The 16,977-nt window shown below is 37.4% G+C and overlaps 1 protein-coding gene across 4 annotated transcripts in view; it reads left to right on the top strand.

The window, feature by feature from the left end:
* Nucleotides 1-16,977, top strand: part of CCSER1 (coiled-coil serine rich protein 1) — a 656,129-nt gene that overhangs the window by 106,748 nt on the left and 532,404 nt on the right. For all 4 annotated transcript variants that reach the window (XM_064651914.1, XM_064651915.1, XM_064651916.1 and 1 more), the window contains exon 4: nt 16,495-16,588. In XM_064651914.1, coding sequence (XP_064507984.1) covers nt 16,495-16,588 — 94 coding nt within the window. The remainder of the gene's footprint in view (nt 1-16,494; nt 16,589-16,977) is intronic.

Raw genomic sequence — 16,977 nt, forward strand, 5'->3', positions numbered from 1 at the left:
ATAGTTACTTATAATTTGTATTTGTAATTGCTGTTTGTTGACCCCCAGCCATGATCTGGGAACCAAGAAGGTTTACCAGCCTGACTAGAAATCAAGCTTTCACAGACTTTGCATGCAACTAGATAAGGAAGGACTTCTCTTAAATCTAAACACAAAATGCAATCAATGATTAAAAAAAAGAAGTATAATACAAGAAATTTGGTGATAGTAAGTGAAAGAATAGGATGAAATGTGATATGCATAATATTGCAAATGCTTGGAGATCATGGAAAGGACCTTATTTGGTAAGAAATGCCATCTAACTTGCCCTAATAAATTACAAAAAAGTCTTTGGGCTTCTACAGATGGGAACCTCTACTTGTACATGTATTTAATATGAGAGCTGTCTGAGAAAAAACCTCTAGTTTTATTACCTTACCAGTACTGAAATATGATCACATGCCATAAACAGCAATATACTTATTATGGTACTTTCTATCAAGCGTGTTTTCCTTATATTGCTTTTGGAAATGCCTTGTTATCTCTTGTTTGAGATGTTTTCTGTTTCTGATGTTTTCATGATTTTTTCTTACCAGCTTAATTTAAAATACCAAACAGGAAGATAGGTCTCTTGTCTGTATATGCCTTATGTATATTGTTTCTTGTACAATTACAGGGTCGTTCAGGTTGGAAGGGACCTTCTGAGATCTCTGATCTGACCTCCTGCTCACATCAGGGCCAGGTGTGAGATCAGACCAGGTTGTTCCAGGCTTGATGCAGCTGGGTCTTGAAAGTGTCCAAGGCTGGAGACTGCACAGCCTCAAGGAGCTATTTCAGTACTGTCTTCTTGTAGAATGAGTTTCTCCTTATTTCCCTGTTGTTTCAATGTATATCTCTGTTACCTCTTGTCCTTGTACTGTGCTTTGCTACGAAAACCCTTGTCCTCTCTTCTCTCTAACCTTCTCAACACTAATGATGGACTGCTTTTACTTCCATTTGTATCACATTGTGTTAAGGGCTGTATTATCAACTAAAACAGCAAAGATTATTAGTTATACTGTAGAGATTAAATTAAAAATTCTTTTCTGAGTGCACAGACAATCTATGGAGTTATCTTGATATGGAATTTAACTACCACCCAGTATTCAAAAAGAAGTGCAGTCTTTAGAAGCTTTTCTTTTTGCCCATTACTGACTTAGAGAACAGTAAGATTGCATGTCAGAGTCTGTTAATTTTCCCTGACCTCAGTGGAAAGAGTTTTCAGATGTGCAAAAATAAATCTGAAAGCATAATTTTTCTTTGCTTTGTGCTGGAGTTGAAATCATCAGCTAGTATGGTGTATCACAGGAAACAGAAAACTGTTCACTATCCTGAGCTGTTATTTTTATTGTAAATGGAACAGAGAAATTTAGATTATCTATGTGGTGCAGTGCATAACCATGTGATAGAATGTGTATGGATACAGAAAGTTGGTACGATTATTATACTCAGGGTTTTTTTAATATCAGTAAGAGGAAATGACAAGTCACACCTGAAGAACTTGCATTGTGTTTCATAGGATCTTTGAATCACCAGGAGTGGCCCAGAGTCCTGTAAAAAGATTATGCTCAGTTTAAGAGGTCCCATGAAGAAATGAGCGGTGAGACAGGTCATTGTCAGTCACAATTTGAGTGCTTTTTTTTTTAAAGGGGATGTTTTTCCGAGTATTTAAAAAACCCTTTTGGCATAACTTTTCTTTAATTCACTTTTTAGAAACTTGTTTTTTTGAAATACAGTTTGGATATAAAGTTGGTATATATCAAGGACAAAAGGCAGTACCATATCATCCTGGGTTTAGTTTGAAAAGAAAGCACTTGTGTGTTTGCTTGAAATCCAAATAGAACAGAGAATGTGCTTGGAGCTTCTGCACTCAGAGTTACTTTAAAAGGATGCCAGGAAGCTCTAAGCTCTGCCACTGATAACAGCAATTATGATGTACTTCTTACATTCTGGGTAGCATTAATATTTAAATGTATAAACATTTCCATTATACTCTAAATTTGATACAGAACCCTGAGGCAGAAATTGAAGGCAATTATGCTGTGGTATCAGGACACCATTTGTCTCTCTCAGAGATCCATGAAGATTTCTGTTGATTGTTGTGCCTAGAAATTAATTTTTGATTACCTGATTTTCTTAACACAAACAGACTGCCAACTGCAACTCAGACGTTATTCTTTTGGGAAACACATCTGCTTTCTGCAGATACAGTACGTTTTACCAAGGAACTCACTTTTGCTCTTAGCCACTCGGTGGCACTAGGCTTCTTCGGAACTGTAAACGCTGATGTAAAATGTGCCTGTGCTTTGGAGTCGAAGGCTGCTCTGTTTCTTGTGTAGTATGATAGCTAAGCCTTTTGATTAAAACATGAATTATATTTTCCTTATTTTATACAGGTAGTGGTCTCATAATATTTTGGAAGCATTTAGGAACAGCATGCCACTCTGCAGCGTAGAAGAACCCTGTTGAAGTGTCAGGAAGAAAGTGAGTAGGGTACTCGAATTTCTCAGCAGGTGAGGCCTGTGGCAAGGAAGCCTCTTTGAGCTTTTTAGTTCTGATGGTGCCACTGTCATGGGCAAGGAACAGTAACCCTGTGATACTATGAAATTGGCAGTGCATTGTGCTTGGAATTGGGAAGGATCTGAGATGTCTCAGGAGATCCTGACAGATCTCCTGACAGATAAAATACCATGGCAAGTCAGATTCTTATGTTGAAGCTGTGCAGTGCCAACCTTCAACTTCAGAGTTCTGTGGTGTGGCCCAAGGGCAAGAGATGCCTAAAGGTGCTGGGCAACTGGTAGGCTAGGGAGTTCTTTTGATGTGTAGAAAGGCTGTGAGTGAAGTGATGGACAGGCTGGCTTAGCACGCTTTTACTCTGCCTCTGTAAGCATCAACAGGCTGTAAAAGAAATTTGCAGCTTTTTGAGTAGCAGAGTGAGAGGATCCAATTGTTCAAAGCTGTTGCTTGGTAGCAATGCAAGTACTATATGGAGGGGAAAATAAAATCCTACTGTATTGAGGCATAACAGAGCTTTCCTTTTTACTATGCATTGTCTCAAGACATTTCAGCAAAGAATGATTTAATAGCACATGGACATTGTACACAAATGAAAGAGCTAAGTTTCATGCAAAATGGCATGATGCAAAGTAAAAGACATTATGTGAACTTTCTTTGTTTATTACTGCACTAAATTGTGATTTATTTTGTTATTATTTTTAGTATATAAAGACATTGATCAAAAGACATGCTTGGCATTCTGCATAGGCATAGGATGCTACAAACGAAAGAAACTATTATGGCTGAGGCAGTTACAGCTCTCCATTTTCCACCTGGCTTTTGCTTGTAGCAGATGCAGTGCAGAATCTCACTTTTCCATCCAAATATCTGCTGTAGCTCAGCTTCTGCATTTTGCCTTTAAGACCGTCACTTTCCTGTCCAATTTAGTTAGTGCTGCTAAAGAGGTTCAAAACTTCCCAGGGAAAGGCCAAAAAAAGTTCGTGCTTAGACAGTGGGATGACATCAACCTTATTCTGTAGGAAACACTGTAAGAAAACCTATTAAGTTGTCATTTGTAAAAGTACGTACACTCTTCCACTGCAGAGCTGGGAATAATAGTACTGCATAGTATTGAACTCCAGAACAGTATTTACATGTACTGGCTTTTACACAATGATTGTTTGCTTAATGACTCCAATAAGTGGAAAGAAAACAAAACTAATTTTTGGTTAATCCAGTCCATATATACAGAATTAAGGCTGCAGAAGGTATGAGCTTTGATATTTGATCAGAATTTTTTGCTCAGCAGATTCAGTAGTATCTAGTCTTTATGTAGATTCTGCTGCATGTTTCTAAAACCTCTTTACCTCTGTACTTTCCTTTTATTTTACACTAAAAGCAACTGCAGCTAGAGAAAAGAGGTTACATGCAGAAAAACATCTTAAAAATAGGGATATTGACCAAGACCAAACATGTCCCTCTATTTTGGATGTGTGAAGATGTCTGCTAATCCTTGTAAAAGGTGTTATTGACTGAAGTGAGTTTAGAACCTGGGTGAAAATCAAATCACCACAAAAAATTGGTATAGTGCAAATATTCTGGAGTAAGATACTTGAAGGTATAGTACGAGTACTTCCTCATTCTAGTAAATATTTGAAAATAACGTCAATCTGCCATCCCTAAGACAGCAGATATTTACTGTGTAATAATTCAGTTTATTCTCTAAAGTCCTGACTACTTAAGCATTGAGTTCTGGTCTCATTTAAGAGAGTAAGTTCTTCTTAGTATAAATTTGAACATTAAGGTTGTGTGTTGCTATATGCTGAATAACATTTTTTGGCAAGTATTCTCCAGATGAGTTTATTGTGATGGCTCTACTGAAGCTCAGTCCATGAGAATTCAGTTTATTCATGTAATGGGATAAAAACCTGTCTTTAGCACTGAGAGAGTCTGGATTTTTGTGGTATTGCCTGTTTAGAGTGGGAACAAAACAGCAACATTTGTTATCTGAACCTATAAATGCCACTATCCAAAAGAGAAGACTGTGTTTTACCTCATTCTGAAAGAAAATCATAACCTATCCTGTGATGATGTATTGCTGACTCTTTTTAAATCTAGACTTGACCAAGAGGCTATCTTTTTTTAGGCTTCTTAACAATTTGCCCTGAGCACCTAGGCGTTAGCAAATAATGAGTGCATTGATTCGATGAAAGGAAAAAAAACCCCAAACTGGAGCACATTAGACTATTAAATTAAAAATTTATTCCAATTAGTACTGGGGGGACTGCTTTCTACCGTACTAAATTAGGCAGCTGGGAATTAATGGCAAGTGAAAATCATTATAATGACAGTCTTTTTCTGGTAAGGATTTGAGAAAGTTTCTGACAGTGTCACCATGACCTCAGATAGTTTCAGTTGCTCTCTGTACTGAAGATGCATAAATGTTGATTAGTGGAAAAGGTCTTTGGAGTACTTTCTAGCAGAGCCAAGTCTTTCCTGACCTGAGGTCTAACTTGTCAGTGTAATAAGCTACCCATCCCCATTCGTTCAAATAGCAGACTTGTCACATGCTCAGGATGAGGAATTCTGTGACTTGATATATGATATTTAATGGCAAACCGGAGAGCCTTTAAGAAGTAAGTTGCTGATTCAGTGAGTGCATTTTTTCATTCACTGTCCTTTTAAACCAAAAATGTGCTATTTCTTTGCTATTCTTCATTATATGCACATTATTTCTATTAAATTTATAGGAAGAATGGGAATTGTCAAAGAAATATTGCAGGTGCCATTTAAACTGCCAAGCCACACAGTGAACAGAAATACAAGGAACCAGAACTGAGGGTGAAAGACCTATAAGCAGAGTGAAAAACAAGTTTTGTGCTTTGCTTTGTGGCAAATCCAGTACATAATTTTTTAGAATGTTGTTTTCTTCTGAACGACCAGACACTGATCCAGTTTCTACAATATGCATATAACATTATTTGAGTTCCTTATGCATGTATATGTAACATATGTTTTATGTAGCATTATTATTTTAGCTTTCACTGGTTAGAATGCATCAGCAATTACATTTTCCCAGTTTCATAAAGCTGACATCAGTCTGATTTGTAAACAGCTATGTTGACTCAAATTACTGAAGGATTGGATGTCCTGCCAGCAAGTAACAGTCTGTGATGCAATTAACATTACTAAGGATTATGTTGTACTGAAGATGAACTGGGAGTTCATTGCTTTACAAAGGGAAGCATCTTCAGCATCTTCTTTAGGCTCTGAGGCAGTGATAAAACTAGTGCTGTTGTTGGGTTAGCCTGGACAGACAGGGGTGCCTAAAAGCTTCAAGACTAGTCTTAAGTATCTTCTCTGTCCCTAGTTCAAGGAGCGTTATACCTCTCCAGGAGTGTTGTGTTCTCAGGTTTTTCCACTTCGCTCTGGCAAGGAGATCACCCCCTTAATAATGAAGTATTTGTAAGAAGAACATGCACATGTAAGTACTGAAAGAGGTTGTTATCTTAAGCATCAAATAGTTTTGAAAGTACAAGGGAGAAGTAGCAAAGCTCATAAAATGTATGCATTGCAGAATCTCGAGCAAGTGGTTATGGTTTCTGTCTCTGTTAGATTTGGATACTGCTAGATACTGCTCCATTTAGATGGAGTGTTGTATTTTGTACTGCTGACAAAGCTTGTAACAGGTTATCTTGCTTCAAATTCCTAGTTCACTGACGATCCAACTGCAATAACTAAAAAAAAAATAAATAAAAAAAAAAAATCTTTCTTCTGGACCAGTAATTGCCATTACAATTTTTCTTAAAAAAAAAACCAAAACAAAGAAAGTGGAGAAGAGTATGCACTAGTGGAAAAATGACATGAGCAGAAGCGTTTCTCAAAGAATGATATAAAACCCTGTTTACCAGAGCAGCCGTAGGCCAACGTTGCCATGGAAACAGAAGGAATTCAAATAATATTAGCAATAGCATATCTATTATATATTGCATTAATGACACTATAGTAAGGGGTCACTTGTGGTTTCATTTACAGAGCTCACTTTTTAGTGATTTATCGCCAATATTACAGGCTAGAAATTAGAATTAGAAATGGAAGGTTCAGCCTTGAATTGCCTTATAATAATATTGGGAAGAAAAAAGTACTGAATTTTCCTGTTACTAGAAAAAATATTTATTTAATCATATGTCTAGAAGAGTTTTGAGTTTTTTATATGTAGCAAGTTCTTAGTCTTTTCTTAGAAACAAAATCATGCTCAAGCCATAAAATAGATTATTGTCATTTGACATCCAAAAATGCTGACTCCAACATGATACAACTAAAATTGGGACATTCTTTTATTTGCAAGAAAAATCAATCAGCCTTTGAGCTTGATTTGGGGAAATGGGTTTTGAATTCATCTGTGTGTACCAGATGAATGTGGCTGGTGCTGGATTGTGGCAAAAGGTGAATTATTCTGATGTGGTTTGTCAGAACAATAATATTCTTTAAGTAAGAGTTTGATATAGGATGACAGTGGTTTATCATGATACTGAGGGTCTCCTTTGTGTATCCCCTGAATTTAAATGTTGTTCCTTTTGGCACTGAGGGCCTCACTAGTTCTTTTGGTTATATCCTTTTTCTTTTGTTTGTTTTCCTCTGTGTGTACCACTGGCTGAGAAAAGGCAAAAATAAAATTGAAGGTTGTTTAGCTGTCACAAAGCAATTTTGACCCTTTAAATGCTGGCCAGAGCATTGACTTGGGTGCTCTCAGGACACAGACGAAGTTTCAACTGACAAAATGTTTAGATACAAGTTATGTGTTTAATTTGAGTGGTTTTGGAAAAATCTACCTCACCATTCCATGTGCTGAATAATATACTCACTTTTGTACTCACATCTTTAAGGTATATACAAATAAGCTTCAAAAAATGGTATAAGTGATATCCTATATAAATGCAGGATAGAGATGCTCAAGGAGCTTTTTCTGTGTTTGGCAGAAAAATCTGGCACAACTTTAGAAAACTTTCCCAAAGCTATGTGATGATAATGACTGCACTAGAACGCTTGCATAACGCTTTGCCCATTACAAAAGCTGTAAAAACATTAACTAATCCACAAAGCAAATTACGTGCTGCAGATGTATCCCTCTGCTGGGAGGAAAGCATATGTGTGTATGAGTGAAGGGGAAAAAAAAAATCTATTAAAGGAGGCTTTATTTGGTCCTTTTAAGCTTTATTGTATTTCTTTGACTGCATTTTCATACTTTTTAAAAAGTAGGTTTTTTTCCCTAGGATTCTGTTAATGAAATTGTAGATTGATGTATGAAAAATGTATACACCTTTTTGAACACAGAGAATGCAGTTGTCTTGATTCTGTTTACAACCAAAGTGAATCTGAGTGCTCTAGAATTATTTGAAAGAATAGCAAACAGTCTCTCAAAGTTTCTGGTGCGCATAAGGCTGTGCACATTTCAAATGTGGCTTTTACTTTGATATTCTTGCCAGATAGCGAATTCAGGGTTAGGTGGTTGCTGTCTTTATCTGGTTTGTCAGAAGCTGATCCTTATCTAGGGTTGACTTGAACATGGATTTTAAATACTTAATAGATGCATAAAGTGTGCTAAAATTTAAATGCTGAGGACATCTGTTGTCTCCTAGCTCTCTTAAGAGCTATTTATCTGTGACTGTGTGGTGCAAGTAGGTATATGCACATACATGTGTGTAAGTGCATGTATTAAAGATGTTGAAAGTGTGAGTGTTTAGGAGAGTGAGAAACAAGGCCAGTCTTGCTGGGATGTGAGTACTGGTGATGGCAGTGATCGTTGGCATTGCCCTCACTGAGGCTGTGGAGACCAGGCTCCTGTACTCTCAGGTGTTGGAAACTGGTACCAAACTGTGCTGCTTCTTCCTTCCTCATCTTTGCTCACTCACCCTTGGTGGATTTGTCCTTAGCTTCCTCCACAAAAAGAAAGGGAGGGAACCTTATATGCCTCCCCTATAGGTTATCTTATTTTTGGGACCAGCACTAGTTCTGATTCCATCACACACCTTTCCTGCATTTTGTACCACCTTTGCTATCAACTTTCTGAGATTTTTTTTGTTCGCATGTTTTCCTGTACATAGCTTGTGCAAATATGTCACTCTCCTTTGTTTGAGTTTTTGGAACTAAATGTTATTTATATTCCTGTGCTTAGCAGCGTTAAAAAATACTTGTGTGTTGTTACCATTTACACTGTTAGTGGCATTACTGTGCTACAAAAACACTGGCTTTGGCCCCTCTGTTTTTGTGGGCATATATCTGAGTTCAAGGCAAGCAAATACTGAGTGTGGCTTTGGTTACTCCTGCAAAGGTGAGTCCACTGACTGACTAGTGTTATTACAGACAGGTTACCCTACTGCACTATGATCAATAGCTGCATGTTATTGTCACCAGCTTTGTGGTGTTTGAATCGCTCCACAGCAGAAAATATATCCAAGACCTGCTGGCAGCATCTACAGTTGCTATGTAGGAAGATAATCCCTTGTAGGTTTGCCGTGGGAGGTGGGCTACTGACCCCTGACTGAAGTTCCCTACCCTGTGATCTCTATGCTTGCTGTCCCGGTGACAGGGAAGCTGATTAAGAAGGGGAGAGGGTACACTGGTGCCATACATCAGCACGATGTTTGTTCAAATGCTTTTCCCTGTGGACTTCTGAAGGTAGGTGCCACTTCCCCGTCATCTGGTATTAACTGACACTGTGGCAGGACAGGAGCATGCTCAGACCCTGTTCCTGCCACCGGTGGTGCCTGGGCTGGGCTGTGTTACACCTGCGTGGCTTCAGGGAGCTGACCGTGCTGTGGCTGAGCGAACCCTGTGTGGACGAGTGCGAACCTGAGACCTGTTAGGAGAGTACATTAGTTATAATCACTCAGGCAAAAGGAGCATCATTGCAGACATTGATTTAATGCACAGAGAGAATCGAAAGGGCAGTGACAACAGTGGGACAGAAAATACTGCACTTCCCTTACACAACCAAAAGAGTGCAACGTGGAAAATATTTTGGAGAATAGTGTGATGGATCTGAGCTTAATAGTTAGACAGTTCCCTCCATTGCTAATTTTCTGTCTTTGGTTCTTAAGGGCACATTAATTTATAATATAAATGGGTTTCCACACGATAGCTACAGAAAATGTTCTTACTGAACATTATGACATTTACTTTTTTCCTTTGTAAAGTCTCTAATTTATTTGTATGGGGAATGGTTTCTGGGTGGTGCTATTCAGGAAAAAAGAACGCTTTTAAGCTGGTCTTGGTATATGAAAGTAATGTATAAGCTTTACATTTGATACAAAGATTTTTAAGCTGTTGGCAGGGATTCCATGTTTTTAAAAGTTCTTCTGTTTGCTGGATTTCATGTACTTTCATTTTCCCTTTGAAGTGTGTGGGAGAGAGCAGAAGGGGAAATACTTCATTATGTCCATGAATTATTCAGGTACAGTTCGAGCTTCTAACATTACTTTAAATAGCTCAAGGTCTTTCTTTTTCCTTGAGTATATCTCAGTTTTCATTCTTATGCTGATTGTATGCCGCGTTCCTTTGCTGAGTACAATTTTGATGAAGTACTATCCTTCAGCAATCTTTAGAAATCGTTTCAGTCTTGAAATAAGTATTTAATTCTGATCTTTTCCAGCATCAGATGTGCAGTGACCCTGAGGAGATACAGGTGAATTGTCATACATGTGACTTTACAAAAAACCAAATTATTCTCCCTAGAGTGTATTTTCTATGTACTCTTGCAAAGGCATTGATTTTAAATAGCCTCCCACATATATTTCTACAATGAAGGAAAAAAGGATTCTATAATATTAAATATTAACACACTGTTATACTCTGAGAGGAATTTTATAAACCACATTTAGTGCATCATTTCAACGGGGAGGTATGAACACTAACTCCTTACCTTTTGGAAATGCCCCTCCCCCACTCCCTAATGTATGAAAATCTGTATTTAGAAAATAGTTAAGAACAATAGCACAGAGGAAGGCAATCCAGAAGATGTCTAGAGGCCAGTGTAGGGGGAAAGACAGACAAAACAGAACCCTAAGCATATTTTGGAAAGTGAATTTAAAATTTTGTTCTTGTAGTTCTAAAAATATCTGTGAAAATCCAGTGATTGCTGCATAATCTGTTATGCAAAAGAGACATTTATTATTATTTCAGGGGGAAAAAAGCTTTAAAGAATTACTCCCTTCCCTGAGGTTTAGGACTTATCTGGTATAGTCTAAAGAGGCACCAAAGTAGGATTACAGACAGGTGAGGAGAAATGCATCTGTATACAATAAAGGTGATGATGAAGACATGGGTTTCAGAGAGGGATGCCTGTGACCAAAGCTCATCTGCTCAGTTTGAGTTGCAGCAGTGGTGAATATTTTGCAAGGCACCCATCAGAGGAAGCACAAGTGACAAAATGCTTTAGAGGAAAAAAACAGTGGTTTTGCTGAGCACAGGTGCAAAGCTTGACCAAAAGAGATGTTAAAGATTAAAATGTAGTCAATATGTTCAAGTTCACGATAGAAAGGTTATATCAATGTATTTATAACCTGAGTTAACTTTCAATGGCTTCTGTGTATACTGTCTTCAGCCGTGGATATGTCTGAGAGAAATGTTTATGAACTGAGAAATTGCAAACACACCAGTGCTTCAGTCTTGTAGCTTCATTAAGTTGCTTGCTGGACCTCAGCTTCTCAAAGCCTTGAACCATTTCTAAGCAATAGTCAAGATTTTGTTGCAGTATTACAATACAGTAATGAAATGGAAATCTCAAATTGTGTCAAAGAATCTTGAAATACACTGGAAAATGCAAGGCCTGTGTGGTAACACAAAACACTGGTTAGGAAAAAAAACCCATACATCCTCTTGCTCAGCAAAACAAGATTTGTCAGGGCCGAATCTCCCTCAAGATACCAGAATAGAACATGAAAACTATACAGAAGCCGTTGAATATCATATTGAGCACGTTAATTAGAATAAATTATAACATATACAACCCTCCAAAGATGCTGATAATGATAGAGAACATGTTTCTGTAGCCTTTAGAACCTTGCTTATTATTTCAATAATTATTTCATTTAATTTCAATTGTATAGGAGCAAGAAGTCTAGAATAAAAATGTGTGAAAACAAAGAAATTAATCTTTCGATTGGTGTCACTGATTACTGGCTGATTTAAATGGGCAAATTTGTTACCTAAAACCAATTCTTAATCGTGGTTTGTCTCTTAGTCGTAAATACTCAGTCCTACATGGATTTACCCTGCTTTGTTTATGTATATTGTGCAATTGATACAGTTTTACTCGGTCCATGTGGAATTGAGTTACATTGCTTAACAAAATAATATGCTTTAGTGTATTTGCATATTCATATGTGTGTTTTATTACCATTTTTTAATACCAAAGTAGTCAATTTTTACTGTAATTCCATAAGCAGTAATTTCACTATGTATTTATATGCGTAAGATGATTATTTGGAATTATGATTTGAAAGAAAAAAACATAGTAAAGGACCCTTCATAAAGAAATGTTATTTGCTTTTTGTTATTTGATTAAGCCCAGTAATTGGAGACATGTTATCGCATTCATTTTATATGTATTGACTACTAAAGCTGTCGTTATTTGTTCCAGCTTTCAAACTCATTTTAAGTACTGAACGGGTATACAAATAATTAAATACTTGACTGTTGTGGAAAGGTACTGAAATTTATGTATTATGCATTAGATTTCCTTTGAGTGGTTATAGGAAGGGAAGCTGGAAAGAGAGACGGGAGATAGGGAGGGTAATAAAGGAGAAAGGAAACACCATTTAGCAACCCTGAGTAAACTTATTGTCCAGATACACATCATCTGGCTGGGAGGAACTGCATGTCTAATACATCTCTATCACTAAAATGTTTCAGCTTTTTCTGAATTCTATCCATGCAAATCACTGAGCATCTTTTCATACTAAAACTCTTCTTAGGTCATATTACTTAAGAATGTTAAGAAGTTCTGGGCCCGGTCACAACTAAGTTGAGTATCATTGAGTTCAAGGAGCCCTGAGTAAGATACCTAACTGTTGGATGAAAATAGCAGTTTATACTTCTTGTTGTTGCTGAAAGAATTTTAAATATGGAATTTATTAGTAAGAAGTTACTGATGCCTTGAAATATTCTTGGATTAGCATTCTGTTCTGCTACAACCATTATCAGTTATGAAAAGCATCCTAAACCATTTTACTTTTGTTCTGCTGCTATTTATTCTGAATTAGTAATGTTTAAATTATCTCTACTAAATTCTTGTTTAAATAGAAATATTTAAATAGTAGTCGTAGTTAATCAAGTCAACGGTGGAAAGGGTAGTTGGTAAACTGGGTTTACTAGTTTTTAAACTGGTTGTGACCTGTGTTGACCAGGAAAAACTGAGAGATGTAGGCAAATGATTGACTGTGTTCACATGCGCTTCTCACAAGTTGTGATCAACTTTGAGACTAACTAGAAGAAAAAAGCATCATCATGTTCATTTTGAATATATTATAAAGGCAAAATGATGATAGAAGTCAAGCAGACAGCAGAACTAGGAAGTATGTCTTAAGACTTCTAAGGGGCTATTACAGAGTTAATAAAGAGGTTTTTGCTACAAGGTTCTGCCTCAACTAAATGGTTTGCCTCCTAAAATAAATGAAAGGTATGCTACCATAAATAGACAACAAATGGTTCCTTGAGACCTTGATGAAAGCATTTATTTCTTTTTCTTTAGGTAGCAAAGCCTTAAAGCTATTTACTTGGAATGCTCTTTAGAGCTTGGTCTCTCTTATATTTTTTTAATATTTAATTGCGTTATTCTTCAAAGGATGCAGCATTGGTGGTGAGGGGGAGAACAGGAAAAAGGTCAAGAGGTATTAAATTTTAAAAAAAATGACAATTTTTACTAATTGTCATAGCAACAAAGGAGTAATGGATCCTGGTGAGGAAGCAGAGGGGTGGAGGTTAGTGTGCACTCACAGTGGTACTGCTGAGCTGTTCTGTGACATTAGGCAGGTCATTTTAGGAGCCTGGCTCTCTTATTTTCTAATTATACGTTTTCAGAAAATATTACTCAGAACAGCCCTGGGAACTTAACTAATGCTCTCTGGTTGGGTGGGCTTTTACACATTTGTGAGTTCGGTTTTGGTTTGTCTCTGTGGAAGAACTCTGCCCGCAGGTGGGTGATCAGAGAAGGAAAGCAGCTGCACTGCCATCACTGACATCCTTGGCAGGGGAGCAGCTCTGTCAAACCCTCGTTCTTGCCATGGTGGAGAGTAGCTGCTCTAATTTGTTTGGTCCCAGTTCTGTCATTTGCCCCTTTATAAAGAACAAGTGAGCTTCTGGGAATAGAGGGAGACTATTTCCTCAGAGGAGGTACTTATGAAAAGAATAAACCTGGAGGAGCTTTTCTTTGTCACTGTAGCTTGCCCTGCTGTTGGTGCAATTGAAGAGGCTGTAGGCAAGGCAGGGCAAGGATGCGTTGGGAGGACAGCTGGGAGCCCTTAGTTCAGGTGGACAAGAAGAGGTGTTGTGTTGAGCAGGGTGTACTTCAGCCTCACAGGATAGAGAGGATAGATGGAGCATGGTTTACCTCCTCTCTGGAGGTTGCAAGTGAAGACGATCCTAAAGTGCAACAATAAGGAGAAGGGTTGTATACAAACATTTTCCTTTTGGTCTATCTTATACAGGAGTTTTTTTAATTTAGAAACTGTGGTTCTGTTTGTGTTTGTTTGTTTTTTCCAAATCAAATGGAATTTGTTTCTTGATGAGGGCTGTGAATCACTGTTTTCACAGGCAATCTCCTAAGATTTCAGACCACGCATAAGTTACTGCACAAAATGTAGAAGATGCTAAATTAGCATGAAATCATGCTCCTTACTGCTGGTATAGCTTATCAAAGGATTCTCAGCTTTAATATCAGTGTGGAGTCAGTTGGATAGACAAACCTGTGTACTTCAACCTTTTGACCTTCTACTGGTATGAAAAACATTTAGCTGTTGCTTAAAAACTGCAAGGATTATTCTCATGGACCTTTTCTCCAAGTCTTTTTCTTACATTAATAAAACAATATATAAACAAGGTATGTTGTACTTTCTGAGTTGTTTAATATGCCATTTGCTCAAGCTTGAGCATCTAAATTTAAAAAGGGAGCAAAAATATAGTAATAGCAGTGTGTTCTGTATCTCAGAAGAATTTTCCTGCCCTGATAGTAAGTCAGGGAAAGAATGCAAGAAAAAGTCCTTGTGTTGCCTGTGTGTTGTTTCTGAAAGAGTTTGAAGAAATAATTATTCAAAAGAATTGAATTAGGTACAAGTGGTGAGTGTGAATAAGAATTGACATCTATTGTGGTGGGAAAAGACTTAAGAGAATTAGAAGGAACCGAAAAAAAATGGTTAGAACTGAAGTCAGGAAGGGCCTTTACTAGTTTAATGTATGTAACTGTTATATTTCTCTGCTTTCTATGCAGCAGATTGCTATATGGAGATCTCACAGACAGCTTGATACTTTGGGACAATAACCTGGCCTCCTTCAACGCTGATTTGCTTTGTTGTCTGGGTTACATTGATGTTGGGAGCATGTGAAATGTAAGGGGTGCCAGCATCTCATGCAGGATCTACTGACCTTTTTTGCTTGTGGGTGAATTGAAGAATTGGGCTATGCAATATTGCTTGTAGATTCAAACAAAATGCCAGCTGGAGAGTGCATGAATAGCTTTGATTAGATGTTGGTGACTGTGGAGAAAACCATAATATAACATCAAAAGAAATGACTTTAGAATAAAATATACATGGGAAGAAAATGGAGTATGACTATCACTTTTAATACATTGAGTATAGCCACTTGAGGTTGGTGGGGGCTAGAGAAGAAAATTACCTCATTGCTTCATTTTCCAGAGTTGCCTGTGGTGAGCATAGGAACAGGGAACAAGACAGTGAACTCTCCTGGTGTGTGTTGCCTGCTCCCTGGATGGCAGAGGAGAGGTTTTCTTCAACCATGGCTCCCAGGGTGCCTCTCTGTCCCCTGTCAGCAGTTTGTCTCTTCTGAGACTGGCTGTCATTCCTGTGTCTGGCTACAGACCCTGGTTTTCCAGGCAGGGCTTTGCGAAGGCCGAGCTAACACCATTTCATGACCCCAGATGAAGCCTAAATATGATATTGCTGTACTCGGTGTTTACAGAGTAAAGATATCTACCTGAGAAATAACTAGTCATTTTATCTTCTGAGAAGCTAATCCTGTAGGGATTAGATAGTGTGAAAAGCTACTGTTTTGATCTCTTTTAATTGTAACCCCTCTACCCATTTTATCTTTTCAGAGGATGCATTGTGTAAAGCTGCCTTATCTGTCTGTGGTTAAAACTTGGGAAATGGGGAACCTAAGCAGCTACACTTCACAGTCAGGCTTTCTTGTCTGTCTGTGTTAGCCTTTGCCACCCACAGAAATACTTAAAAATTCACGAGTTGATAATTCATGCCTGAATTTCCTGTTTATCCTAAATTTGTGTCACTTTATCCTTTGGATAAATAGAACAGTAAACCCCTCTTCAGAGTATATTGGTAAGGGCAGGCAGTGCTTAGAATTTCAAAATTTAATAAAAAACAAGTACTGATACTTTTATGTTGTGCTAAAAATAACGCTTTTTGTCTTCATGAGAAGTTATGATTAGAGTTGCAAAGACACCCATCACTGAATGTTTTAAAAAGATGTATAAATGGTATTACTTGTACTTTGGGAATTTTTGGTTAAATATTTGAGATCCTCTACAAAGAGAGAGTGGTGACAAAAACATTTGGACAGTTGTTTCATACTGTTTTTCACTGGTCCAGTGTTTGCAGAAAAACTTTCTATAGCTTCTGCTTAAATGTATTTTCCAGATCTGATTGGTAATTCTTTTATGCAGAGCAATATGACTAACACATCTATCTAAATGTTTTTTGTTTGGTTTTTTTTTTTAATATATATTAGGATGTTTTGAATAACTTGGGTTCCTGTGAGTTGGATGAAGATGACCTAATGCTTGACTTGGAGTTCCTAGAAGAACAACATCACCATCGTTCTGGTAAGTCAGATAAATACTGACCCTCTTCAGTGAGGTACTGTTATTCTAGAAATATAAAGTAAATGTTTTCAGTACAATTACTTGGAAATAAAAAGAAGTAATTTTTTTGGAAGGGGAATAGCAGTATGCATTTTGTTGTGTTGTTTCTATATGTGTAATTGATCAGAAAAAAATGCTCTTTACACTGCATTTGGACTTCATATGGTCAGTTATGAAATGGAATTGATTTTTACAGCTATGTAAGAATTTCAGCGCCAAGGGCAGACCCATCTGTTTTTCTAGATACTTAAAATGACTGGTGCCTACCCCAGGCATTTACAAAAAGAGCATTGCTGATATAATTGCCATCACATTTTGTGTGTGCCAGAATAATCTTCAGATAAAGAAGG

Source organism: Pseudopipra pipra, chromosome 4 (genome assembly GCF_036250125.1).
Source record: "Pseudopipra pipra isolate bDixPip1 chromosome 4, bDixPip1.hap1, whole genome shotgun sequence".
NCBI lineage: Eukaryota > Metazoa > Chordata > Aves > Passeriformes > Pipridae > Pseudopipra > Pseudopipra pipra.